The sequence below is a fragment of the Onychomys torridus genome, chromosome 6, assembly GCF_903995425.1.
Source record: "Onychomys torridus chromosome 6, mOncTor1.1, whole genome shotgun sequence".
NCBI lineage: Eukaryota > Metazoa > Chordata > Mammalia > Rodentia > Cricetidae > Onychomys > Onychomys torridus.
This window is the reverse complement of record NC_050448.1, coordinates 56,904,004-56,931,840: the sequence shown is the minus strand read 5'-3', so window position 1 is coordinate 56,931,840 and position 27,837 is coordinate 56,904,004. Positions and strand designations below refer to the sequence as shown.

General features: G+C 41.1%; 1 protein-coding gene across 1 annotated transcript in view; it reads left to right on the top strand.

Annotated features, from left to right (window-relative positions):
• The first annotated feature begins 6,537 nt into the window (after positions 1-6,537).
• Positions 6,538-27,837, top strand: part of Rxfp1 (relaxin family peptide receptor 1) — a 132,838-nt gene continuing 111,538 nt past the window's right edge. Inside the window, exon 1 of the mRNA XM_036190591.1 lies at positions 6,538-6,694. Coding sequence (XP_036046484.1) covers positions 6,646-6,694 — 49 coding nt within the window. The 5' untranslated portion in view covers positions 6,538-6,645. The remainder of the gene's footprint in view (positions 6,695-27,837) is intronic.

Sequence of the window (27,837 nt, the reverse complement as noted above, 5' to 3'; positions counted from 1 at the left end):
CCAGGAGAACATGGCCCCCTGAATCAATCAACTAAGCAGGGTTCATAAAGACTGAAGCTGCAAGCATAGGGCCTGCATGGGTCTGCACTAGGTCCTCTGCATGTATGTTATAGCTGATAGCTTCTTGTTTTGTGGGACTCCTAACAGTGAGGGTGGAAGTGTCTCTGATTCTTTTACATGCTCTTGGGACTCTTTTCCTCCTGTTGGATTGTCTTGTCCAGCCTTGGTATAAGGGCTTTTTCTTTGTCTTATTATACCTTGTTTTGTCCTGTTTGGTTGTTGTCTCTTGGAGGCCAGCTCTTTTCTGAAGAGGAAATGGAAGGGGAGTGGGTATGAAGGAGAAGGGAGGTGAGGATAATTGGGAAGAATGGGGGAGGGGAACTGTGTTTGGGATGTATTGTATGAGAGAAGAATCTATTTTCTACTAAATAAACAAAATAAGCTATGTATTTCTAACACAATAGAACAGATTAATCAATGCATTTGAAAACTAAACAATAGAAGGGTAAAAACAAACCTTGAAGCCCATGCCTGGCATCTGTGGAGTCATGGTAGCATCATCTGGACTCCAACAGGACTAGGTAGCCCAACTCTTCCAGCTTTGTTGCCTGTAACACACATGGTCTCTCACGGGACAGCTCCTCCTGATCTATTCAGCTGTCCTCAGTGGACTTCCCACAGACATCTCCAGTACACTGGGGTCTCTGTTTCCCCCCAACAGCTTCACATGGAGTTGTCACAGGAGCTCTATGGGAGAACCTGATGTTACTTCAAATTGACAAACCTTGGTGGCTTTTTGGAACCTTGATGCGAGTCTCTACAACCCTCTAACTCCTGGAGTTTTCGTGCCTATAAAATCAGTACCATATGGACCATGTCAATTTCTGCTGATAGCCGGCAATATACCCCCAGGGACCACAATTGCAATGGCTTCTCTGTGCTTTCAAGGCTGCCCTGTGAAAACATTTCTATAGGAAGACCTGCTCAGCAGGATACCCTTACAGGAGAGTCTCTCTTTTTTTTTAATGAGAGTTTTTCTTCACTGCACTAATCTCTTTAGGAACACAGTCCCTTTGTCAGCACAGGTGTCCTGCCCACAACTTTAAATCTGTTCATGATCCTTTCTTCCAATTGCACATTTTTTTCATATCTTTCTATTCCATTTTTTAAAATCTCTTTTACCGAAATCTGAGTAAATGCAGTCTAAACCATGCTACTGGCTCAATGATTTATTTTCTTGGAATTCCCTCCACCAAACAAATCAATCCATTGGGTTTAAATTTATGATCGCTGGGGTTTTCAGGACATTCGCAGAATGCAGTCAGGTTTCTTTGGCAGGCTACAACATGAATGACATCTAGTCCAGTTCCTGACAGAGCCTTTGTTTCTCTTTGTAACCTTATGGGACCAGGCTTTCCTGTCCACTCTTTAATCAGCATCCTGCTCTTATGAGCTCCCTCCAGATGGCCCATTAATCTCTGCTTAGAGCACTTTAGGACTTCTCTGGCATACAGGTCTATACTTCCACATTCCTCCCACGAACTAGTTCCAAAGGCTTATGAATCACACAGGGAGGTACTCACAGCAAAGACTCTATAACTGTTACCAATCTTGTGCCTTCATTACTTTGCATTTATAATTTCCCTATAAAATTCCCCTTATTCTTTGAGCATTTCACACGAGCGTGCAGTGTGTTGTGAACTGTTGTGTCGGCCCCCTACCCCTCTTCACATATTCTTTTTTTCTTTTTACCGTGGCCCAACACCTGACAAGAAGCACATTAAGGAGGAAATACTGGTTTTGACTCACAGTTTCAGGATACAGTCCATCATAACAGAGAAGACACCATGACAGGAAACCCCCTCATCCCCCTGGCACTGGAAGCCTGCTCACACCTCACAGGAGGACATTTTAGAACAGAGAGAAGGCAGGAAGTAGGAGAGACTTGAACCCTCAAGGCCTGATTATCCCATGAACAACTTCTTCCAACTACTCCCCACTTCATCAGGGTTCCACAGCCTCCCAAAGAAGTGCCACCACTTGAGGACCAAGTATTGAAACGTATGAGCCTGAGAAACAGTTAGCCTACAAAGCATAACATTAATAGTTTGGATGTGTTGAGTTTGATAAAATTTATCATTAAAACTAAGGAGACTTGATTTTTATTTTACTGCTTTAATGTAGGTTCTAAAAAGCCCTTACATATATTTCACATTTATTCCCATTAGGCATCCCTGTTCTAAAGACAAGCTGTGTTTATGATTAACTACAATTTAAGATTATGCTTTTAGCCCATTATACTGGTGTGTGTCTGCAGTACCATCGCTCTGGAGGCTGTGAGGCAGGAGGATCGGGAGTTCTAGGCTAACCTGAGTGCATAGTAAGATGTTTCAGAGAAAACCAAAGAGACTGTTCTTACTGATAATGTCTTTTGTCTCTGTATCACAGTCACATCAAACTATAACAGCTGACCAAAGTCTTGTGTAGCAATTTTCTCTGAGATTAAAATCCTCCATCTGGGATGGAAGCTCCTAATCAATATACTGTATTGCTGCTTCATACTGTCGGTCTTGAATCAGATGAGCATAATTTCAGGAGAATGAGCCCATAGCGTGAGTATGAGGGAAACAATTAAGACAGAGCTAATAATACTAAGGTCTGTACAGAGTTTGCATTTAGCAAATATCATATACTTTACTTTAAAATGAAAAGTAGATTAATAACAGAGATACATACATGCTTCTATTCACATCCATATATACACAGAGGGAGAGAAAGTTGAACTTTTTAGCCATGCTCTCATTCTCTTTATATATCAACTTTGCATAGAAATACTAAATTCTACTTTCCTGTTATATCTCTCAGTGAGGCATTTGGCAATATATGAGTTGGGACTTGGTTTACCACTTTCTAGGTAATTTTCTACAAAAAATAATGTTTCTGGCCACTTTTTATCAAGGACAAATTTACTCAGATTTTGCATAAAACATCTTTTGAAATACCTGTAGCTATAACTACTCCCTCCAGTTGCAGGTTCAGCAATGTTATCAATCTTATTCTCCAAGAGTCATCTGATTTTGGAATTGTTTAATTAATGCTAAATTAAGACAGCTAAAATTATCTTTGGGTGGAACTTAGGAATGATGAGTCTTGGCTGATTGGCAGCTGTCAGCTGTGATAGAAATGGAGCCGCAGGATCAGCAACTTGACAAAACACTACTTTTGCTCTTGGGTTGGACATAATAGCCTTAGCTTATGGGTAGTGAATCATGATGGGAGTCTCTCTATGCTGCAAAGCTCCAAGTGACAGTTCATTAGCTTCTTATCCTGGGAAAACTCAGGCCTACAATAAAAAATAAAAATAAGGGGTTGGGGATTTAGCTCAGTGGTAGATCGCTTGCCTAGCAAGCACAAAGCCCTGGGTTCAGTCCTCAGGTCCGGAAAAAAAAAAAATATATATATATATAAAAGCCAAATTAACAAAATGGCTGTCTCCATTGTTGAGCATGATAGTGTATGATAGGTATAGAAGAGCATGGTGGCTTTCGGGTGAGGAGGATGAAAAGGTCGCAGGGTCTCATAGATCTGTAACTGTGCCTGGGCAAGAAGGCTTTTCTAGCTTGACTCACTGGGTTGTTACAAGAAGTAATTTTCTTTTTCTTTTCTTTTATTGGTTTTAATTTTTAATTTTTTTTTTGAGACTTGGTTTCTTTATGCAGCCTTGGCTATCCAGGAACTAGCTCCATAGACCAGGCTGGCCTTAAATTCACAAGATCTGTCTGCCTCTGTCTCCAGAGTGTTGGGATTCAAGGCATGGACCACCACCACCACCACCACCACCACCACCACCACCCTGGAAGAAGTAATTTTCAGATAGAGGGCTTTGTTGTTATTCAGAGTGCTTCAGTGGGATCTACAAAGGAGTTCTAAGGTAAGAAAGAACATAATCCTATTAGCCTAAGCAAGCACCCAATCTGGGTGGAAAACCGGGACAATGCTTAGCCATGAAGAGGCTCTGGCACCGTGGATTCTACCAAATCACTCAAGCATGTTTATAATTGACTAGCATGGGTAGAAAGAGAAAGAAGAATGCACGCCATCTGTTTTTGTTTTTGTATATTTATCTTCAAATTGCAAAACAAGAAAATACACTTTAACTCGGACTCTAGGTAAAAAGAATTTGATGTCAATAATCAGACTTAAAACAAAAACAATGTCTAACCAGGCAATAGTGGTACATACCTTTAATCCCAGCATGTGGGAGGCAGAGGAAAGTGGACCTCCAAGTTCGAGGCCAGCCTGGTCTACAGATTGAATTCCAGGACGGTCAGGGCTACACAGAGAAATCATGTCTCCAAAAGAGAACCCAATAAACAAAAATAAAATGGTATCTAAATATTATTCAACAGAATATAATACTAAGATCCAATGATTCTCAACTGGGGACAATTTTACACCCAAGGAGCTTTTTCCAACGTCTGAACAGAATAGGCTCTAAAAGTAATATTTGTTTCACTGACTTTAACATGTGAAGTATATTTCTAAATAGTGGCCAAAAATTATTTTAATTGTCTTTTTCTCCCTTGTAGAAATAATTTATTTCATAGAAAGAAAATCATGACTCCCCTAGCCCAAGTTTTGACTGTGTCTACAGTACCATACATGAATCCCCTTCTGTGTAACAGGTCTCAATCGAATCAAGAGAGTGGGTGTTTACATTCACACACAGTCTTGCCACTATCACACAGGCACATCTTGCCTGGCAGGTCAGTGTTGTCACGTGCAGGTTTCAGTTCTGGGTCAGACAACTAATGCCTTTTCTCCCCCAGCACCCTGCATAGCTCTTGCTGTTGTAAGATCTGTTTCTTTATGTCCTGCATCCAAAGTATGAGTGTCTTCAAGCACAAGACTCTTACCATGCAGTGAGTGTGGAAAGGCAAGAGCAATGGCAATGGCCTATATCTTTTTGAGTGTCTCTGGCCCTTCCTGACCTTAACTCCTAGGGAGGTAACCTGTGCCTCAGGTAACACTGAGGTTTCTTTCAAAACCCATGGGAAAAGCATTGCTCAGGTATGTGGGTTTCCTGTTTAAACTCTTCTCTTTATCCTGGAACTCTCTCTGTAGACCAGACTGGCCTCAAAGTCAGAGATTCACCTGCCTCTGGTGGCTGACTGCTGGCATCAAAGTGTGTGCCCCGCCACCGCCACCACCACCAGGCTTTGATTATATTTTTAATTAGCTTTCAAACTAGCATAGTGGGTTTTATAAGGCTTCTTCATGTGCTCTTACTTTGGTTAACACAGCCCTTATCCCTACATTTTTTTTTACCCTGTGCCCTTATCCCTGCTTAAACCTTTGGCTGCTGGTATTCATCCCCTACACACACACACACACACACACACACACACACACACACACACACACACACACGCATGCACACATGCATGCACATCCTTTTACATCACCTGTGTTCTACAATCCACTCATTATATTTTCTATTGGGTTGCAAGATTTTAGGTTCCCAAACAGCTTCATGCATTCTTCATTTTGGCTGGCATTTCCTCTTCTCCCTCATTTCCTCATCCCTTTTCGAACCCTTGTATCATTGTGATAACTATTAATTCTAGAAAGACACTTCTAAATCAAAAATAAGAATTACATACTCTATGACAAAATGCTGCCCATGGAAATGTTATTTGTATTTACAAATTTTTCTTGTTCACCAGTAGCCAGTATGAAAACTTGTCACATGAGTGGCTGCCATTTGGTAGTTACCTGCTGTGTACTAAGGCTTATGCCAGTCATCCAGTGTGCCCTGTGTAGAGCCCCAGAGCTGTCTTCCTGAACAAGTATTTTTTTCCTGAAAACCTAGGTTGGGATAACAGCTGCCAGCCCCAGAGTGTCAGGATCCCTAAGATTTGGACCCAGGAAGACTTCATTGTTCAGTCACAACATGTCAAGTCTCTACTATAGTAAAATCAGGAGTGCAAAAGCGTTTTGAAATATTTGATTTTTATATTTTTCCTTGAACCATATCTATTGCTCAAATTCCCAAACAAACTTAAAAGGCCACTGCAGTCACACCTTAGTTCCTGCTCTATATTTGTGCCACAAAAGCATTCATAGAGAAGAAAAAAATTTTTTTGCTTTGATAAGATCAGACTTCTGTCAATGTCCATATATGAATGTGGAGAGTTTTGCAGGGCAGAGAAATAAGATGTTTAGAGGAAACAGACCTATGTGCTCTCAGAAACTTTCCTTGCTGCTCAGCTCTCTCTCTCTCTCTCTCTCTCTCTCTCTCTCTCTCTCTCTCTCTCTCTCTCGTGTGTGTGTGTGTGTGTGTGTGTGTGTGTGTGTGTGTGTGTGTGTGTGTATGTGTATGGAAAGATATTAAGGCTTTCAGAAAAGGGAATCAAGAGAGGAGAGAGGAAGGGGCGGAGGGATAAAGGAAGGCAGGGAATGAAGGAGGGAGGGAGGGAGAGAGACAGACAGAGAGAGAGAGAGAGAGACAGAGAGAGAGCGCTGCCTTATAGCTGCTAAGACTGCAGACAGAAATAGCACAACCACTGTGAGCTGTGCGCGGCTCATTTTATCCAAGACCACATTTTATCTACTTTCATTAATCAGTTGCTCAGAAAGAAGGAAATGACATCTGGTCCATTCTTCTTCTGCATCTTCATTATTGGAAAATACTGTGAGTATGCTCAGCATCTAATTTTCTGTGCCTTAGTGTTTTAATGAAATAATTATAAGTACAAATGTTCATTCCTTACATTTATGCTTTTAAGCTAAAATGCATGCTCTGATAAAATTGCAATCTTACTTTAGAATCATTCCTTTTAGTACATTTCTGATATTTGTACTGGAATATACTGTCATAATCAAAAGTTAAGCAAAACTAACATTTTGTATAAGCCTATGCTTAGTAACAGGCAACTTTTATAATTGATGAGCAGTATTTTCATATTTAAAAACAATCTATAGATTCTGTACAAGCAATATGTCCATTGAGTTATCCCGGGAGTTCTTGATACTCATTCGTTTCTATGTGGTTGTTGCACATTGCCATCCTGATATGCTCCCTGGCGTGTGCATCTACACAGAGATGTAGCCATGTAACTCCTCTGCCAGGTTTTGCACTATTCCTTGAAAGGAAAACAAGGGAAAGAATAAAACAATGAAAAACATAGACACCCAAGAAAACAAAAAGTCATTTTGCTTTTAATATAATGGCAATTTTCCTTTGTGTATGCAGCCACAGGTTTTGTTTTTAATCTTGTTTATAATTCTAAGGAAAGGGTTGTTATGCATTATGTCTCACTGAATTGTCATGTCTGAGTTAAGAAAACACTTATGATTGTTAGAACAATTAAATAATCCAAACCCAGTACAGAATGAAAGTTTCTGAGTCCCCCTAATACCTTGGAGTTGTGGAGGTGTGAACATCACCAAATTTAAGACACAAGCATGTTTATGTTCTTGTGGCTCCCAAAGTCTACAAAACTTTTGTTTATACTAAGATATTCTACTTAATTTCTCAGGGTAACCTTCCATCTTAAATCTCTTAATTCTAATATGCATATACTATGCTTTGATGATTTTTTTCTCCTTTTCTCTACAGTACAACTAATCTAAATAGTCAAAGGTTGAGATGGTTTCAAAACCATAGAAGTGACTAGGAATCCCTGAGAATATTCTGCTCCTACTTTTCTCTATCTCAATCTTAATTATGACATACCCACGTGAAACTAAAGTAAGAAAACCTCAAACTTCGCATCATCATCAAGACACTGAATCTTTCTAATTATAACCTAGTGCTTAAGGTATCAGGGCTACAAACACACACACACACACACACACACACACACACACACACAAGAGCTGTACACAAGCTACTTTTGCAGCAAGAGCCCTTTGAAATTAACAATCAATTTTACCATTTTCTATTCCATTTCAAGGAAATGCATAGATTGAGAGACCCAAAGGAATTCTTCTAAAACAGGTGTTCTATTATGAAGAATTTCAGATGTATAAAAGGTGTTCAGAGCAGTTTAAGAAGGAATTTTGGCGGATGTGGTACTAAAGACGTTTCAGGCTATAAAAATGTTCCATGTTAACATTCTTTTGTTAATAAATTATTTTCATGAGCAAAACACTGAAAGTGATAAAGATGATGACAATATCATCTTTTTATATTTCAGTTCTCTTGAGGTTTAAAAAAACAAACAAACAAACCATGTAAGTAGTTGTATAGATGCAAGGTCTAAATTCTAAACATTCCCTGTTTTCCACTGGGGATGGGGCAGCATGATGACACAGAGATGAGGAGCAGGATTCCAGGCTACTTGTGCAATCTGGGTGACTGAGAGGAACTTTGCAGAGACCCTAAAATAGTAACCCATAATAAACTCAGTCCACCTTGATTGTAGCCCATCACTCAAATCCACCTAAGTGGAGACTTTCTGTGCACACAGCAAAGGACATCAGCAAAGATCATCAACAGTAGCATGTAAGGGCAGGCTCCTAACCCTCTACTGCTGCCCTGAGCTGTGGATTGTTTACTCCATGTGCTGAGCTTGCTTCCTTTGGCTTGGTTGGTTGTTGTGTTGTGTTGTGCCATGTTGATCCAGTCCTCTGGTACTTTGGAAAGGTAATGTGGTATCATGGAAGACACCATCCTAACATGTTCAGCTGCATTGGTTCTACTATCCTCAGCAATTAATTTACCATCTTTGAACCTTGTTTTGTAAAATGCCTATCAGATATGTTACCTTATCTACTTCTCAGGGCCCTTGTATTCAGTCTCTACTAGAAAAAAAATCTTTGCAATAACGATTATGTAGAAACAATTCAGCAAGACCCAAGGACATGTTGTGCCGTGTCACAAGGCTAGCACTAATAATGCCAAGATTTGAGTGATTTGGGCTGATGCTCTTTCCTCTGGACAATGATCATCCTCAGCAGGGGTGGCACAGATAATTGGGCCTTGAAAATAGCAAAACCTCCTATAGATGGAAAGAGCTATTGGCCATGTTTTAACCAAAAAGCCCAACTGAATGGCAGTTGCTTTAATAAGCAATAGGATAAAGAGCCGTTACAGCTTCAGCCTTGCTCTGAAGGGACAGAGTGGAGATGGCTGCACATTAGCCCAGAGCTGCTGCTGAGTGACATACACAGACGCTGAGCTGGGCTCCGAAAAGCCAGCCTCTTGTCCTTCAGTCCCCTAGCCATGGCCAGTGAATGGCAATTAACCAAAGTTAATCTGCAGTTTGATACTAGTTTAGTTATGTGAGATTTTGCTGTCAGAGAAAGCTCAGCAAAGGGCACGTGGGACCACACTGTGGCAATTCTGAAGTTCTTGTGAGTCTACAGTTATTTCAAAACTACAAATTTTTTTTAAAAAAATTCTCAGAATGTGTTTTATCATAAATCCTTATCAGAGATATTTTACTTATTAAACAATATCATCAAGCAAAATAGTCATTTTGCATAACACTTTAGGTAGGCAGAAAACAAGTAAGATAGGAGAAAGCAGAAGGGCTTTGAAGCAAGCTGTCCTAGACCTCACTCTGTAGACTAGGCTGGCCTTGAACTCAGAGACCCACCTGCCTCTGGCTCCTGAGTGCTAGGATTAGAGGCATGTGCCACAACCACCAGACCACTTTTGAATTTCTAAAGGACCAGCCCAGATGTTAAGGGTTCAGTTACAGCACCCCAGGGAGACTTAGCGGGCTATCTGGTCTTTGTCCTGGAGCCCATACCAGTGTAACTTCTTAGCAACTCTCTAAGAAGAGAAGAAACAGAAAGTTAGACATCCTACAAAAGCCCATAAGCTTGATGAAGACATTAAAAATGACCCACACCAACAGACTTATCCATGTCCAAATGTGGGAGAATAAATTTAACCAATGCACAAACTATGGTTTAGCTAGTGTTCCAAGTCAACTTTGTGAAGGCTGCTACACTTTCATGCTGTTCCTATTCTGAATTGAGACTCACATTTTTAAGTTCCAAGTAGGTAAAGATAAATCTGTGTAAAGACTTTACCACCTGAATAAAATGGAAGAAATTGTGTTTGTGAAGCAAATAGGCATTCAAGCATAATTTCACACATCAGAACAAACTTGTCCAACTAAAGTGCTTGGAGGTGGGTAGTTTAGTTAGTTTTGATTTTTTTCATTAAAAAAGAAAAGCTGTTAGGATTTAAACAACTCAATCTCAAGCTTTATGGTGATAGTCTTTATTGTTTCCTTTTACTATGAGCTTTCCATGAACCAGGAACCATGTTAAATGTCCCAAACATCTCCTATTCCCCAATGACTTATGAGGTATTCCTACCTTAAAGTAGAAAACAGAGAATGAAGAATGTTCTGTAGTACATCCTAGGCTCTACTCTCTAGAAAGTGTTGCAAAAGAGAGTCGAATCCAAGTCTGTCTCCTTAGTAACACTCTATCAGTAAAATGTGACTTGGTCCTAATACTTCTAAAATTATAGTATCTTAGAATTAAAAGGTACTTTGCAGACACCCTGGTCTATCTCATTTGCATTTGTACAAATGACGTAGTGCCCACTTCAGAATCTGAGCAACCCAAGGTCTCAAAACCAGAAATCCAGGTTTTCTACCACATAGGATGATGCCAGGCAGTGGAACACATTCACCCTCAGTGCCATGCATCTCTTCTTATGGACTGGTGAGGCTCTATGTACCAATTAATGCATACCAACATCCAGTGGATTAGGATACAGATGCTACCAACTTGTGGTATAGAAAACACTTTTGTTTCCAACAATACAGCAAATGCCAATAAATACCAGCTTAGTTCCTGTGTCAGCTCCCTCCTCCCTCTTTCTTAGCTGTGTCCTCCCTCACTAGCTCCACCACCCCAGGAGCTCCATCTCTTACCTGATGTAGAGAGATCCAAAGCTACCTCTCACTGTTCAGTTCTACAGATCCAAATACTCCCCTGGTCAGAACACCTAGAATCCACCCTTGACTTGAGGAATCCTTTCCTTCTTTGCTCAAAAGCAACAGCAAGTAATGAAGACTTCAGATTTAGGTTTTGATCTCCAACCTCATAAACAACAATAATAAAAAAAAAACAAGTAGCAAAAAGAGGACAATAAGAGTAAACTCTCCTATAATTTGCATTAGGAAATGGTATTTTCTTGTTAAATCATTATGTTATGTATTGGGTTCTTTGTTACATGCATTTCATTTTATAATTGTTTCAATATTTACCTGATTTAATTGAGGTCTCTCATGTCTGCACTCTTTCTATTATAATGAATATATCTTTTGGAAATAATCAAAAACTTTCTGAGAGTTTATCATCGAAAAGAGGGTTCACTCTCAGCTTTCACTGGCTGCTCTGGACCACATGGCACCCCTGCGTCATGCGGTGGTGTCTTTCCTTTCTGCCTGTTTTTCCATGTGGTTCTTCCAGGACTCCCCGAATCCTGCCTCAGGAACTAGAGCATTCATTGAGTGTAGACCCTGGCCTCGGCCTCTTCCCAAAGTCAGCTCCAGGCCCAGTGAAAGCCAAATGTCACCCTCATGATTAACTACAAAAAGGGACAGCAGAAGTTCTGGCACATTGTTCCATGGTGAGATTTTCTATTTTTAAAAGGTAGTTGACATTTTAAGTAATTTGATGTTTTTCTTAGAGGACCCATAGGTCCTTGAGCTGAGAGGTCACAGAGTTATGGGTGCTTTTGATGATTATAACATCTAGTTATATGGAAGTTTCCTAAGCATCTTTTCCCTTGACTCTCATCTAATTCACTTATGGAAAAATAACCTGAAGTTTCTTTTTTGTTTTTTGCTGCCTGGAGCCTGAACCTCAAGTGAATTGCTATTACCTTAGGCAACATCATAAGTATTTTTAAAAGACATTTCAGCTTTCTACAAGTGAAGCTCCTTTGAGTTGGAAGGAAACCTAAATTTTCAAAGGATGACACCCACATCTGTACCATGGGAAGACGCTAAGACTCTTCCTTTTCTCTTCATTATCTTGAGTCCCTTCTAAACACGGCTCTGCAGTTGCATACATAGGTCCTAAAGGACAGGAAATAACAGAAGGGCAGAATATCACCTGAAAATAGAAATAACCTAGACTGAAGTCCTTGAATTTATTATCCACCAAAATCCTGGTCTCCGATGTTATGACTTGGCCAATATGCTACCCTAGTATACTCACTTCTCTTGAACCTACCTGGTAAATAAACACTTCAGATCTTTCTCACAACCAATCAGAAAGGATCTGATCCTAGGTCCCCAGTGCTCCGTTTACAGCCGGGCCCTTTGTTGGAAATGCCATCTCTGTTCTCCAATTCCCCAAGGGATCATGTCGCTTTTTATTATTTTCCCCTAATTTCACTGGTACTGAACGCCTGTGCATCTCACCTCCCCCAGGCCCTTCCTCCCTACAGAAAGAATGCCACCTCCCTGCCTTCCCACTTGTTCTGGTGCTACACAGTTAGGACAACAGAGACACTGCTGAGCCACAGCATCACCCTAAACCTACTCTGTTCCCTTCCTAGCCTGGTTTCCAGAGATGAGGTCATGTGTTTTCTTTTATATGGAGAGTAAAAGGTGCTGGTGGGAGCATGCAGTGAGTCCTCATTGTTGTGGAAAGCCACCTCAGGCTTTAACAAGTCATGGCTTGCTGCCATGTTGAGCCCACATCAGTAGTCAACTAACTATCCATTCTGACACCTGTCTCTTATTCATCCTGCGGGCTGACTGTCCTTGCATTTGGGATTCAGGCATTGGAATGAAATGGGCAGGTACAAACCTGGCCTGTTATCTCTGGCCTCTTCGTAGCCTCCTTTTGTTTGTTTACATTGTGTGCTGTTTCGTTTCTGTTCTCCCTTCATGGAAGCAGCTGGCTGTCAAGTGCACTTGCACATTTCCTTTCCCACCTCCCGGCAGTCCAGATATGGGTGCTGAGAGGATCAGACGTGCCCTCTTGTTCCTGTTGTGTTAGTGTCTCCTGTCTATCTTAACTTGTCACTGTTTTCCTTCATCCCACCATGGCTCCTAACCTAACAAAGGACCCACAGTTTTACTCTCTTGATGCTAAATCCTATTCACCTCATCTCCCTGGTACTTCCTCCTCATGAATGCAAACTTCCACAAAAGAGTTGTGTGAAGCACCTTACAACAACACACACACACACACACACACACACACACACACACACACACACCACACAGACCTTTTTTGCAGTTATCTGGATTCATAGCCACTGGAGCTGATGTTTTCAGTTGTTGAATAAATTGGTTCCAACATCTTTCTCAAACATAAGGAAATGATTAACCTTCTGTTTTCTTTAGCTACATCCATTTAAACAGAGAAATATGACTTCATAGGTTTGAAATTAAAATATTACAGAATAAAAATGAATCTGAACTTACAGACCTTAATAAAAATGTACATATCTTGATCTACTGAGATAGAGCAAATAAGTTGTCATATAATTATTTCCTTGGCATTTTTATCCAGGCCTCATTTCTCATCTGTTAATGAAAGTGACTGATCAAGTTCTTGGAATTTCAGGCACCACCTTCAGGGACCCAGCACAAGTGTCTGTCCCCACACCCCTCACACCTCCTGGTCCTTGTCTTTCTTCCACAGCCTCTTCCCAGTCACTGCTGCTGTTACTGGTTGTGGCTTCTTCGTTGTGGATGCTTTAATACATTTTCCAAGGTGGGCTGGAAGCGCTCGCTGCAGGTTCAATGGTCCAGAAGATTGGCCAATTTTACTTTCCCAGTTGTAGCTAATTTGTTGGAAATTGCAAGCAGACTCCTGGTTTATAAATGTTTCTACTTCCTCACACATTTCAAACTTAAAAAGACAGCACTATCAGACACGCTTTTTGTCAACTTCTCCTAGCCTCTCCCAAACATCCCCTTTGTATTAAGACCAAGAGGGGAGAGAGAGAAAAAGAAAAGACCCAGAGAAGTTGCCAGTTAGCTCAGTTAAATTTAGATTTTTATTTCTGCTCCTCTGACTTTAGCCTTTACTCCAACCCTGTAAGACAACAGCACAATTTAAGTCATTAGAGATTGATTTTATTTTTGTGTGTTTCAACAACATTCTGGACAGCTGAATTCTCACCAGCCCCGAACAAAGGCAAGCAGTGGTGTTTTTTCTACCAAATCCACTTTAATGGAGAAAGATGCATATGATATGTCTGAGTTGCTTTTGGGCATCTGCTTTCAAGTTTCTATGTGAACATATGTAGCAGGTCCAAAATTATTCTCACTATTCAATAACTAGGAAGAGCTTCACACACACACACACACACACACACACACACACACACACACACACACACACAAAATAGACCATCTCATTTTTCCCTTAAAGAGTTCATAGTCAATGATAGACAAATTCAAATAGACACGAACTTGATTTACTAAAGAGTGAACAGAGATACCAAGGCCAAGCATACCATCAGTATTACATTCCCTCAACAATTTAGCTAGAAGACAGTCATAATAAATTCCTGAAGAAATAAGGATGGATAAATTAATGGGTATAGTATTAATGAAGGAAACTGGAATTTAGCAAGAATGTAAATTATGTGGGAAAGGAAAAAAATGATGAATGGTTGTATTAAGTAAAAGTAAATGATATTTTGAGTGGTTTGTAGGCACAAGAAAGCTCTGAGATATAAAAGAAGGCTTCATAGCAGCTCAGGGCCTAGAGCCAGGACAGGCATTAAAGCAAAGAATACAATACTGGAGGTGATGTTGGTGCAACTGTTATTCCATGTCCTGTTCCAGAATGGTTTGTCATTGCCTCTGGGATGGGTTACAGAGTGTTCACATTATAGTAGCTACACAGTTCTGTTCTGAACAACTATGAAAAAATAAATCACATTGGGATGTACCATAAAATCAGAGATCTGATAGTAGGGGCGATAGCCATAAAGCCATAGTTTTTGAAATACAATTGTAATGAAAATCTAAGTGAAATATGAACAAGGCTTTTCAATTCACAGCATCAGAGTTCTAGCTATTCACCAGTGGACACCAGTGAGTGTACATGTTAATTGTCATTCCATGAGATTACACAAGGAAATCCAAATCTTCAAAGCTTCACAGTAGTTGATATTTATTCACTTTAGCAAAGAAGCATCCCTACTGGGAAACAAAATGTGTTTGACTTATTTAAATGAAACACAAATATCTTGACTCAAAGCCCTACATCATTTCAGGTGCCATTTCTCCACATTTTTCTGTTTTGTCGCTGTCTTAGTTACCTTCCTGCTACTGTGAAGAGATACAGGACCAAGGCAACTCATCAAGGAGTGAATTGGGCTTACAGCTCCAGAGGATTAGTCTGAGAGCATCATGGCAGGGAGCATGGCAGCAGACAGGCAGGCATGACTGGTATTGGAGCAGTAGCTGAGACCTTACATCTTTGCCCACAAGTGCAAGGCAGAGAGAGAGCTTTCTAAGAATAGTATGAGCTTTTGAAACCTTAAAGCCCATCCTCCAACAAGGTCACATCACCTATTTCTTCCCAAATGGTTCCACTAACTGGGAACCAAGCATTCAAATACATGAGCTAGCTTATGGGGACCATTCTCATTCATACCACAGTTGACCAAACTGGCGCCTTTTGCTTTGCCTTTGTTTACAGATAACTACTTTGCAAGTAAATTTTGTTTCTAATCCTTTATCCTAATTTCTGAGTCAAGGCACTTCTGTGTTGCCAGGATTAAAATGCCTGGAAGAACTTGGGAGGAAGTATTGCTTAATTGAACCACAGATTCAGGTGGTTCAGCCCACAGGTACTCAGCTCCTTGTGCTGGGACAGAACGCTGTGGAGTGGGACTGTGTATCAGGGTTGCTTCATTGCATCCTTTCAAACAGCAAGCAGAGACAAGAAGACTGGAGACCCAGTGTAAACTCCAGTCCTCCCGTAACACACTTCCTCCAGCCCTGCCTCCCAATGTTTCCACAGCCTTCCCAAATAGTACCTGAGGACCACACCACAGAAACACATATTCAGCCAGGCGGTGGTGGTGCATGCCTGTAATCCCAGCACTCGGGAGGCAGAGGCAGGTGGGTCTCTGTAGCAGCCTGGGCTACCAAGTGAGTTCCAGGAAAGGCGCAAAGCTACACAGAGAAACCCTGTCTCGAAAAACCAAAAAAAAAAAAAAAGAAAGAAAGAAAGGAAGGAAGGAAGGAAGGAAGGAAGGAAGGAAGAAACAAACAAACAAACACATATTCAAACCATAAAGAAAAGAGCGTGTCCATTTGGTAATATGCTTTTTCCTTTTTTTTCTAACATGATTCACATTATTATAAAATAAAATAGCCAAATACAGAAATGTGACTCTAAATATGGAAAATCCCTAATGACTGGTGTTATTTATTAACTTTATTATACAAAATTTTTCCACGGAAGTCCCTAAAGCAGTATTATGTGTAACCCATAATTAGAAGGAGCAAAGAATGATCTGATATGGTGATCTCCTCTGCTGGGAAGCTGAGCTGTCTGATTAGTCATGGTGGAGTGCATTCTACTTTAACATTTATGTTGGGGGAAATCATGGCAAGTTTTTCAAGTGAGTTTTAATATTCTTTAGTGTGTGCACTTAAATACACAAAGGGGCTAGATCAAAGTCACTGCGCTTTGGTCACTGGTAAGGTACAGTCAGTTACCTCGTTGAAGTTCTAGTTAAGTGACAAGCAGAAGTAATGTTTACTTCAACCATGGAGGGTAGTATAGCCTTGTCTCACCAAATGCAAGACACAGCTTCAGAGAGATTTGTGAACTTGCCTAGGTCACAGGCTCACAAAGACTCAGAGTTAAACTTGGGTTTAGCTGGGTGGTGGTGGCACACGCTTTTAATCCCAGCACTCGGGAGGCAGAGCCAGGCAGATCTCTGTGAGTTCAAGGCCAGCCTGGTCTCCAAAGCAAGTTCCAGGAAAGGCACAAAGCTACACAGAGAAACCCTGTCTCAAAAAAAAAAAAAAAACAAAACTACAACATGTTATTAAAGTTTCTGTGAACAAATGCAGTTTTCCTTAACTGTGATGTCACAACAGAAGAATGCATCATATATGCAAATAACTTCAAATACTTACTTTATCGGACCAAAGCATGACATTTACAAGAAAATGTTTTTAATTATACTTTAATATTAATGTTTTGAGCAATGGCACTACTTAGGGTAACTCATACACAGGTATCTGTTCACCTGGATTTTTCCCTCTTTGTGTGTGTGGGGGGGTTGCTGATGGGGGAGTATGGATTTTTTTCTTTATAAGAGAAAATTCTGTAAGAGCAGCATGCAATGGGCTGAAAGCTGAAGCTGTGTTCTTCAATCTGTACCAAGAATACCCCTACTCCCTCAGCACATTTTTTAATTTCCATAAAAACTGCACAACTGTAGTAATGCTAACTAATTAGTTTGAAAAAATCTTTAAAGTGGGAAAAAATACATCCTATCATTCTTGCAAATAATAATGTAGCCAAAAGATATCTGAAAACAGGCTCTTTGTGAATACTATACACATTATATAACATTGCTTATAGCTTCTATGTGACTAGATAAAAGTACAGATTCATTAGAAAAAGTCTAAGTGCTTCAATATATTTATTAAGATTAGGGACTCACCTTCAGCTGAACTAAGCCATGCGTTCTTGCTGGGTAAATTACTTGCTGGTATAAATTAAATGCACACTTGGAAATTGTGTGCATGATCTCAAAATGACACTTGCCAGGAAATCAAATATATTCTGGAGTTTCAAAATTAGTGAGCTAAATAAAGTTCACACTGGCAGGCTAGAGGAATTTCTTAAATGCAAAATACACCTTTTTACCATTTCCTATAAATAGTGAATACTGTCGCAGCCACTTTCCTTTTTCTGGGTGAAGATGCCATGACCTTCCAGGGGATTAGAGTCCGTGATGGTGGAGTGGACACAGCAGGTGGTGGGCAGATGGAGCAGCAGTGGAGAGCTCTCATCTCAGTCCAACAGGAGCAGAGAGAGCTCACTGGAAATGGACAGAGCCCTTGGAAACCTCGAAGCCCACTCTTTTAGTGACTTTTCTATTGCTGTGAGACACTGGGACCAAGGCCACTTATAGAAGAGTTTATTGGGATTTACAGTTTCAGAGGATGAGTCCATGGCCATCATAACCATGAACATGGCAGAGGGTGAGCAGGCATGGTGCTGGAGCACCAGCTGAGAGCTTACATCCTTATCCACAAGCTGAGGCAAAGAGACAGAGAAGGGCTAAAGGGAGAGGGGGAGAGAGAGTGCATACAGTCTAACTGGGACTGATGAGGGTTTTGAAACCTAAAGGCCCACATCTAGTGGCACACCTCCTCCAACCAGGCCACACCTCCTAATCCTTCCCAAACAGTTCTACCAACTGGGGTCTAACTATTCAAATATGGGGTCCTATGGGGTCTATTCTCTTTCAAACCACCATATCTACCCACAGTAACACATTTTCTCCAGCATGGCACACCTCTGAATCTTCCCCAAACAGCCACCAACTAGGGATCAAGTATTCAAATGTCTGATACTTGAAGTGGTGATGGAGGAGGGTGGGGGTTGACAGGAGACATCTCAAAACCACCACAAGTACTACTTCAATTATAGGAATCTAGCTAATCTAGGAAAGCTGGTTTCTATTTAGTTGATTGATACAATGTAGTCTAAGATCTAAAGCACAATCACTCTGGGATTTTTAGCCACCATTTGGCGACATCTACAGACATGATGAGTCAGTATTAGCCCCACAGCTGGCTTTACTGAGAAGCTAGTCGCAATGTAAAATGTTCCATTTTTTGATCTCTTCCTTCCCTTACTTTCCCTTTATCTTTCCTTCACCTCCTTCCAAAAGGAACAAAAAACAAAATAAGTTTCCCTAATCTAGTTGTTCACAGACAGAATCTGTGTGCCCTAGAGTATCCGAGAGGCTGATGAGGGGCAATACACCCTGAAGAAACAGGAAACGAGGACTCCCTGGCTGACTGCACCAGTGACAAAATTCAGGGGTGTTTATAGAAGTGGAGTCAACTGGTGGAGGCTGGAGGAGAGGCCCACTTGCCATGCATATTAAAGAGACCTTCACAGAACTGTAGTTTTGAGTTCCACCCTAAATGCTGGAAGTACAGAGCTAGTAACTGTTCACACTCCCTTTCTACAACTCCATGTGTTTACCACAGTATACCTAGCACCAATAAAGTCATAAAAAAAATCATTGGGAGACAACACCAAAAAAGCCCTTCACCTCTAGGAATTGACATTTGGGAAGTGATACTTCACAGAAGGTAAACTAATTGTCTCAGTTCCATTTCCTGTCACTGTGATAAGATATCCTGACAAAACCAACTAACAGGAGAAAGGGCTTCTTAGACTCAAAATTCCAGATTACAATTGCATGAAATAGACAGCAGGAAGCAGCAGTCACATTACAGACAGCCAAAAGCAGACCATGAATTAAGGAATTCGTGCTTCTCCTCAGATCTCCCTCTCCTTTTCATTCAGTCCAGGGCCGAGCCCATGAAATAGTGCTGCTCACATTCAGGCTGTGCCTTCCCACCCCACCTAACCCGGTGTAACAATAGTGATTAAATTCATTAAAGGCAGTGAATCTGAGTGGGAGGGCAAAGGAGAATTTGAAGAGGGGAAAGGGTGAAATGGAGATGGTGTAAATATAGAAATTCTCAAAAGAATTAAATTTTTAATAAAGAAAATTCCTCACATGCATGGCCATGAGTCAACCTAGTCCAGAGAATTCCTCACTGAGGCTCCCTTCCCAGTTTTATCTACATTGTATTAAGCCAAAACTCAAAACTAATCATCACACTAATAAATTTCTCAAATGGCAGTATGTTCTGAAGAAAATAAATACACAGAATAGGATAGTAACTGGCAAGGAATGTGGAGAACTTTGGCTGGAATGTTCCTGAACAGTGTCTGCTATCCCAGTACTAACCAGGCCCAACCTGCTTAGCTCCAGATCAGGGCAATATTTTAGTAGGCACAAATAGTCTTTCTAAGGGAGTGCTATTTATAAGAAGAACCCCTTGCCTTGTAGAGATATGAATAACAATACTCCAAATATCCAGAAAGATAGACTGGCTCACTCAAAGACCTGAAGGTAAGACCAAGCTGAGAACACAGATAGTGCTGAAAAGAAAAAAAAAAAGAAAAAGAAAAAGAAAAGGAAGCAAGCCAGGAGACAGTGGTGACCTGTTCATACATGATCTGAAGGTAAAGGTGAAGAGATTGGATGTTATTCTAAGACAGTAAGGGCCCAGAAGAATCTTGCAGTGAGGGCACTTTTGTGATGTCATTTCTTGAAGAATCTCCTAGCTGCTGTATGATGACCAGGATGGAATGAGGCTGAGTGGAAACCAGAAGGCCGAGTAGGGAATGGCTACTGTTGGGGTCAGTCAGCATGGTTATCCACACTTGGGACACAGTAGAGATGAGGGTTTGACACAATTACAACAGTCATAGATAAAGGTTCTCTAGCCCTTGAAAACCAGGTGAACAGTGGGAAAGGGAATTGCTTGACCCTAAATATGAGAGGATACAAAATGACTCAGGAGGGTCAGAGGAAAGCCAATCATTTTCGGTAAAAAAAAAAAAAAAAAAGGAGTATGTAGGGATGTAGATCATCTCTCCCTGATAGCTCAGTTATAGAGGGATGGTGTCACCTCTTACCTGCCACAAGTGCATCTCTAACCCATTTAATGAAATTGTGAGCTGGATATAGATGGGTATTCAGCAGCCAGTCACACAAAGCAAGGCCGGGGGCAATGATATAACAAAGTATAACTTAAGAAGGAGGGAACTACTTAACTTGGTGACCTGAATTAGCAACCACCTCCATCACAAGATAATTATTTTAATTAACTATTTTTTATTTGCTTTTTTGTTTATAAGTGCTTTGCCTGCATGTATGTGATGTATTGTGTGCATGCCTCGTGGCTGTAAAGGCAAGAAGAGGCCATTGGATTCCCTGGACCTGGAATTATGAATGATTCTGAGCCCACAATGCTGGAATTACAGGCATAAACTAGCACACCAAGCTTTTCATGTATGTGCTGGGAATCGAAACTTAAATCTCCATGCTCACATGACAAAATCTTCACCAAGCCATCTCCACAGCCCACATCATTTCTAAAGCATGATCTTCTCTCATCTGGCTCTTTGCCTTGGCCTTAAGAAAATTCATTACACTTACAGCTCCTTTGCTCTCCTCCAAAATAGAGTCTGATTGCCTTCGATGACCTCAAGATCAGTTGGGAATGCATTCAAGATGCAACACAGAGAAATACCAAGCAACAGTAACTTAAAGATTTTTTTTCACACACTTGTAGGTACATCAAGTCAGTGGTTCAGCCAACCCAGAGGGTCACAAGCCTTTCTACCCCACCATTCCACCATCCTTCGTGTTTATAAAGTTTAAACCTCCAATGTTCCACAGAGAAACTAGGGTCATAAGCCATTGTCTCCATGGAAGCCAGTGTTCCACATGAACCATGAGTTGTTACAGAGTTCATATCTTCAACATTTCTGCAGAAAAATAATAGGAAAAGGTTTTGATTCAGAATATTTTCTTGGACCTGGAGGGAAAATAGCTTTGAAATCCCTGAGCAAACAAATTAAAAGAAACTGACTTCTCTCTTATCTTTGCAATAAAGGCTTTCAGAGAGTGGACAGAGTGCCTAGAGAAAAATAATCATGGAAGTGTTAGAAAATAAAATTGGCCTTGATTTTGAATGGTAGGACTTCAGTGGAAAAAAAAAAAAAAAGATAGGCAAAGACATTCCATGCACTTTCAACATGGATATGGGGACTCATGGAAGCATGATGTAAAGAATGCTTAACAAGAGTCCAGACTCTCGACCAGACAGATATGAGTCTAAATCCATTTTCCCACTGGTGAGTTCTGTGGCCCTGGCCAGGTTGCTTCTCTGTACCATGGCTTGTGAACTCATAAAATCAGGATGTTGTTAACCCTGTGTAGTTGGATATTTTCACTCTTTTGCTCATTGGGGGGCCTGCCACCCAGCTCCCAGATAAATCACACAGGGAGGCTTATTATTACTTATAAATGCCTGGCCTTAGCTTGGCTTGTTTCTAGCCAACTTTTCTTAAATAATTATCCCATCTATTTTTGTCTCTGTGCTTTTACCTTTTTCTACTTCTGTATTTCTTTCTTCTCTGTTGCTGGCTGTGTAGCTGGGTGGCTGGCCCCTTGAGTCCTCCTCCTTCCCTCACTTCTAGATTCTCCTTCTCTTTATTCTCTCTGTCTACCGTCCCCTCCTATCCTTTCTCCTGCCTCACTATTGGATGTTCAGCTCTTTATTAGACCATCAGGTGTTTTAGACAGGCACAGTAACACAGCTTCACAGATTTAAACAAATTCATGAGGAAAGAAGGCAACACATCTTTGCATCATTAAAACAAATGTTTGACAGCATAAACAAGTGTAGCACATCTTAAAATAATATTCCACAACAACCCTGTTTGACAGAATTGTGACAGGGGTGAAGTAAAACAGGCATGTAGCATGTTCAGCCTGCTTGCCTACCACAATTGCACAAAACATGAAAAAAACAATGCACCCAACCAGAGCAAAAAAGTCAATGTAAAGCTACTGGAAGCTATTAATAGTAGGTTGTAGTCTTGATGGTTCATTCACGGCTCAGGGGAAAACATAACTTAAAAAGAAGATGAGTCTTGGGCTATCGAGATGGCTGAATGGGTATAGGTGCTGACTCTGCAGCCTGGCAAACTGAGTCCAATCCCTGGAACACATGTAAAGGTGAGAACCAATTCCACAAAGTTGTTCCCTGACCTCAGGATATAAGCCATGTCATGTGTGTGCACACACACATATCATGCACACAAATAATAATAATAATAATAATAATAATAATAATAATAATTAATATAATGGCAATTTTAAAAATAAACTTACAAAACAAAAGAAAGGAATATTATCATTTGTGACAACATGGGTGGTCCTAGAAGACGTTTTGCTAAGTAAAATAAGTCAGGGACAAGGAGACACTTGTCTGCATAATCTTACTGATGTACAGAAAGTACAACAGTCAGGTGAGCACAGGCGGAAAGCAGAATGGTGGGACCAGGGTAATGGAGCAGGGAAGACACAGGGCCAAAGGTGAACACTTCAATTAGGATGAGTTTGTTCCAGATCTCTTCTAAAGCACAGTCACTAAGGTTAGTAACAGTGTATAATGTGTTTGGAATTCACCTAGCAGAGATTTTTAAATGAAATATAAATAAATAAGTGCCTGAGATAGCAAATTTATGTCTATTGAATGATTTAATCATTCTATTCTCTATATGTCATTATATCCCAAATATGCATGCAATATTATAAACTAAAAATACCTATTTTTACATTTTTGATTGTGAGCCTAGCCTTCAATGGCTGAGCCATCTCTCTAGCTTTTTAGCCGGGTGGTGGTAGCACACACCTTTAATCCCAGCACTCAGGAGGCAGAGCCAGGCAGATCTCTGTGAGTTCGAGGCCATCCTGGTCTAGACAGCAAGATCCAGGATAGGCACCAAAACTACACAGAGAAACCCTGTCTCAAAAAACTTATGATAATAATAATAATGATAATAATAATGCATATTTTTAAATAAGGACTAGGGATGTAGCTCAGTGGTAAGGTGCTTGCCTAGGATGTGCAAAGGCTCTAGATTAAAGCTCCAGCATTGCAATAATAATAATAACAATAATATTTATTGAAGACACACTCCCTAGGAAAAGAGAAGGCTGTCACTATGGCTGATTCTTGATACTATGACCATAAGGTTAAGGAGTAAACAAAAGGAAGACACTACCTTTTTATTCCCTAGACATCAGCTCGTACAATGGAGTGCAAGGAGCTCGGGCCATAAGAGCAGAAACTGAGTGTTAAGTGAAGACGTATTCAGAAGAAATACAATACAAGTGCCCTTGGTTTCGGCTCTTACTTCCTGGCTGCTCCAGCAGCATAATCAGTGAAATTGCCTGTTCCCACATCAGTGAGAAGGAAGGGAATGAGATTGTTTGGTGTCAAGAATGTCACAGTCTGACACATGCTAGAAGTATATAAACACGGCAGCCCTGACTGGCACAAGACAGCCACAGGCCCACTCAGCGCCCCGGAACCACAACAATGAACAGGTACGTGGTGGCAAAATGGCAGGGAAGAAGAAGCAGAGTGGTGTGGGAGCTGTGGAGAGATGCTGGACCGAAGATGCTGCAGGAGTGGGAAACAGGCTGATATGGGTGGCCTAGCTGCTGCCTGGGTCCATGTTGATGTTCAAGGGCCACGCTGCCACCAGGGCCATACCAATCTGAGTGACCAGTACTGCCCCAGGACCATGGCGACCTCTGGACCTGAGCTGAGGCTGAGGGCAGTGTCTGCATCCATAGTCCTCTAGGAGCCGGAGTCTCTGTTGATGTCCATGGCCTGTGATAACACCAAAGCCCATATGGATGCCTGTGGTCTGGGCCACCACCTGGGGCCACGTTGATGTCCAAGGGTCATGCTGATCTGGGTGGCCTTACTACCACCCAAGGCCATGGTGATGTCCGGGCTGAGCTATGGCCAAGGGCCATGTCTAGGTCCATGGCCCTACCACAGCCTGGGTCTGTGTTGATATCCATGGCCTTTGTTACAACTGGGGGCAATGAGAGAACTGGCCCTGGTGGAGAACTGGCCCCCAGTGGAGGCCCGGACTGACCAACTCAGCTACCACCAAGGACTGTGAATTGGCCCACCTCAACATCTATCCTATCTAGAACCTATGGGAGCTTATGAAGGGGAGGGTCCTGCCAAACCATAGCCACAGGATCTTAATGACTCAATACAGCAAGACATCCAAGAGAGGTTTCGATGAGGATCCAGTACTGATGGTGTCTCAGAAGCCAGAGGCCTTGAACCCGACAACAACTCACTGCAAGAAAGCTGTTTGAACAAGAGGTATACTGTTTGACACGCCACAGCTCCCAAGGCCACTATGACAAATGAATATGTGATGGAGAGGCAGGAAAGAGGAAGGAATGAAGCATTTGGGGTTTGGGATTTGTTTGGTTTTTTTTTTTTACTTTATTTGGGCAGGGGAAAGTAGGAGGACAGGCATAGAAGGGCTGGGAAATGAGTAGGACTGGGGTACATGATGAACCAAATAAAGAATCAATAAAAGAAATTATGTTAACAAAAAAAAGAAGATAGAAACATAAATGCAACATACAGAAACCTCAGCTCTTCTGTGTAGGAAAACGTGTCCTTCGTGTGTGCATTGTGCGGCATGGCGAGTCCTGATTCATGTGTAGGACATCTCACAATTGAGGATTGTTTATCCTAAACCCTCAAAAGTGGTTCTTAACCACCCAGGCATTAAAAAAACAAAGCAAGAAAACAAACAAACAAATAAAAGGTATCTTGTGTTCACTCGGAGCACTTCTGTTCACTCTTCGTGCAGAAGTCAAAGAGCTCAGAACTATGGCAGTGACTGTACAGAGGCAGACGTGTGGGTGACTGGTGAAAACACAGCGGAGGAAAGCTAACAAAAGTTGACAGAACTTAGACACAGAATCAAAATCAAGGGGCCCTCAAGACATCACCGCACTGCTCAACAAGGTAAATATTCCATTCAGGGAATTATGGAAACGTCAGAAGTAAAGCTAAGCCAACAACAGTCTGTCAGAGACTGGTGTGGAGCTACAGAGAAGATACAAGGAATGGGGATCTAAGTGACATGGAAAAGAGAATCAAGAAACTATTTTTTTGCTTTTCTTTTTTCTTTTATTGAAAATTCAAACAATATAGTCTGATCACCACTTCCCCTCCCCCATCTCCTCCCAGATCCTCCCCCACTCCCCTACCTATCCAACCCCTTCTTGATCTCTCTTCTTAGAAAACAAACAGGCAAAGCAGAAAGAAAAAGCACAAGAAACACCCTCAGAGAGACATGACACATACATGCATACACATAGAAACGTAAAATCATAATACACAAGCAGAAGACTTGCTAGATTTTTTTAAATGCCCAAGCAAGGCAATAGGAGACAAAAAAAATAACAATTACACTGAGTTTGTTTTTGGTTGGCCATCTACTGCTGGACGTGGGGCTACCCTTATCTGTAACCAGTGAGACTCCATTGCCGAAAATGAATTTTTCCACATCAAGATGACATCAGTTGAAGATAGCTTCGGGGGTCGGAATGGGGACTTGTCTCCACTTTCCCTCTCAGTGCCAGAACCCTGTCTGACTTGAACCTGTCCAGATCTTGTGCATGCTGTCACAGTCTCTGTGAGTTGATATGTGTCAGTACTGTTGTATCTGGAAGACTGTTTCCTCGATGTAATCCATACCCTCTGTCTCCTACACCTGACTCTTTTGACCTCTTTTTCCTCATAGTTCCCTGAGCCCTGAGGTGGAGGGGTTTGATAGACACATTCCATTTATAAATGACTGAGTGTTCCAAGGCCTCTCGTTCACTGTGCATTGTCCAGTTGTGGGTCTCTTTATGAGTTCCCATCTACTGTAAGAGGAAGCATCACTGAAATGTCATGGCAAGACATTGATCTATGGCTATTGCAGAGCATTGTTAGGAGTCATTTTGTTGTTATTTCCTTTAACAGACCTATAGTATTTGATTTTCTCCTGAGCTCGTGGTTGATCTAGTCTCTGGTTCTAGGCCACCCAAGTAGTATTGAGCATGGGTTCCATCTCATGGAGTGGGCTTTAAATCCAATCAGAGAGTAGTGGGTAACTCCCACAACATTTGTGCCATGGTTGTTTCTACAATATATCGAGCAGGCAGGCATGTCATGTGGGTACTATGAACTGGACCTAGGTCCTCTGGAAGAGCAGCTAGTGCTCTTAAACACTGAGCCATTTCTCCAGCCCTTGGTTTCTTAATGTCCAGTTTTTAGTTCTTTATATATTCCAGATATTAACTTTCTATTGGAAGTATAATTGGTAAAGTTTTTCCCATTTGTAGGCTGCCACTCTGTCCGTCGCTATACAAAGGGTTTTCAATGTCATGAGGTTCCATTTGTTAATTGTTGTTCTTAGTGCCTGTGTTCTGTTCAGAGAGTCTTTTCCTGTGCCAATGAGTTCAAGGATATCCCATACTTTCTCTTCTACCAGATTCAGGGTATCTGGCCTTACGTTGAGGTCTTTGATTCATTTGGAGTTGAGTTTTGTGCAGGGCAGTAAATATGGACCTGTTTGCATTCTACACGCAGCTGTTTAGTTTGACCAGTACTGTTTGTTGAAGATACTTTTTTTCTTTTTATCAGTGTGTATTTCTGACTTCTTGATCAAAAATTGTCTGTCCATAAATGTGTGGACTGATGTCTAGGTCTTCAGTTATATTCTGTTTTATGCTAATACCATGCTGTTTTTATTACTATAGCTCTGTAGTATAAATTGGAATCTAAAATGTTGATACCTCTAGCAGTTCTTTTATTATTCAGGGTTGTTTTAGCTATTGTGTGTGTGTGTGTGTGTGTGTGTGTGTGTGTGTGTGTGTGTGTTTCCATATGAAACCGGAAATCGTCCTTTCAATTCCCTGTGAAGAAGTGTGTTGGAATTTTGATGGAGATAGCATTGGATCTATAGACTGCTTTTGGTAGATGAATTTTTGCACTGTATTAATCCTACCAACCCATGGAAGATTTTTCCATTCATTGATATCGCCTTTAATTTCTTTCTCCAATTCTTAAATCAAGTTATCCCATGATGTTTTGGAGGCTACTGTGAAAGTTATTGTTTCCCAGGTTTCTCTCTCAGTTCATTTCAGTTCAC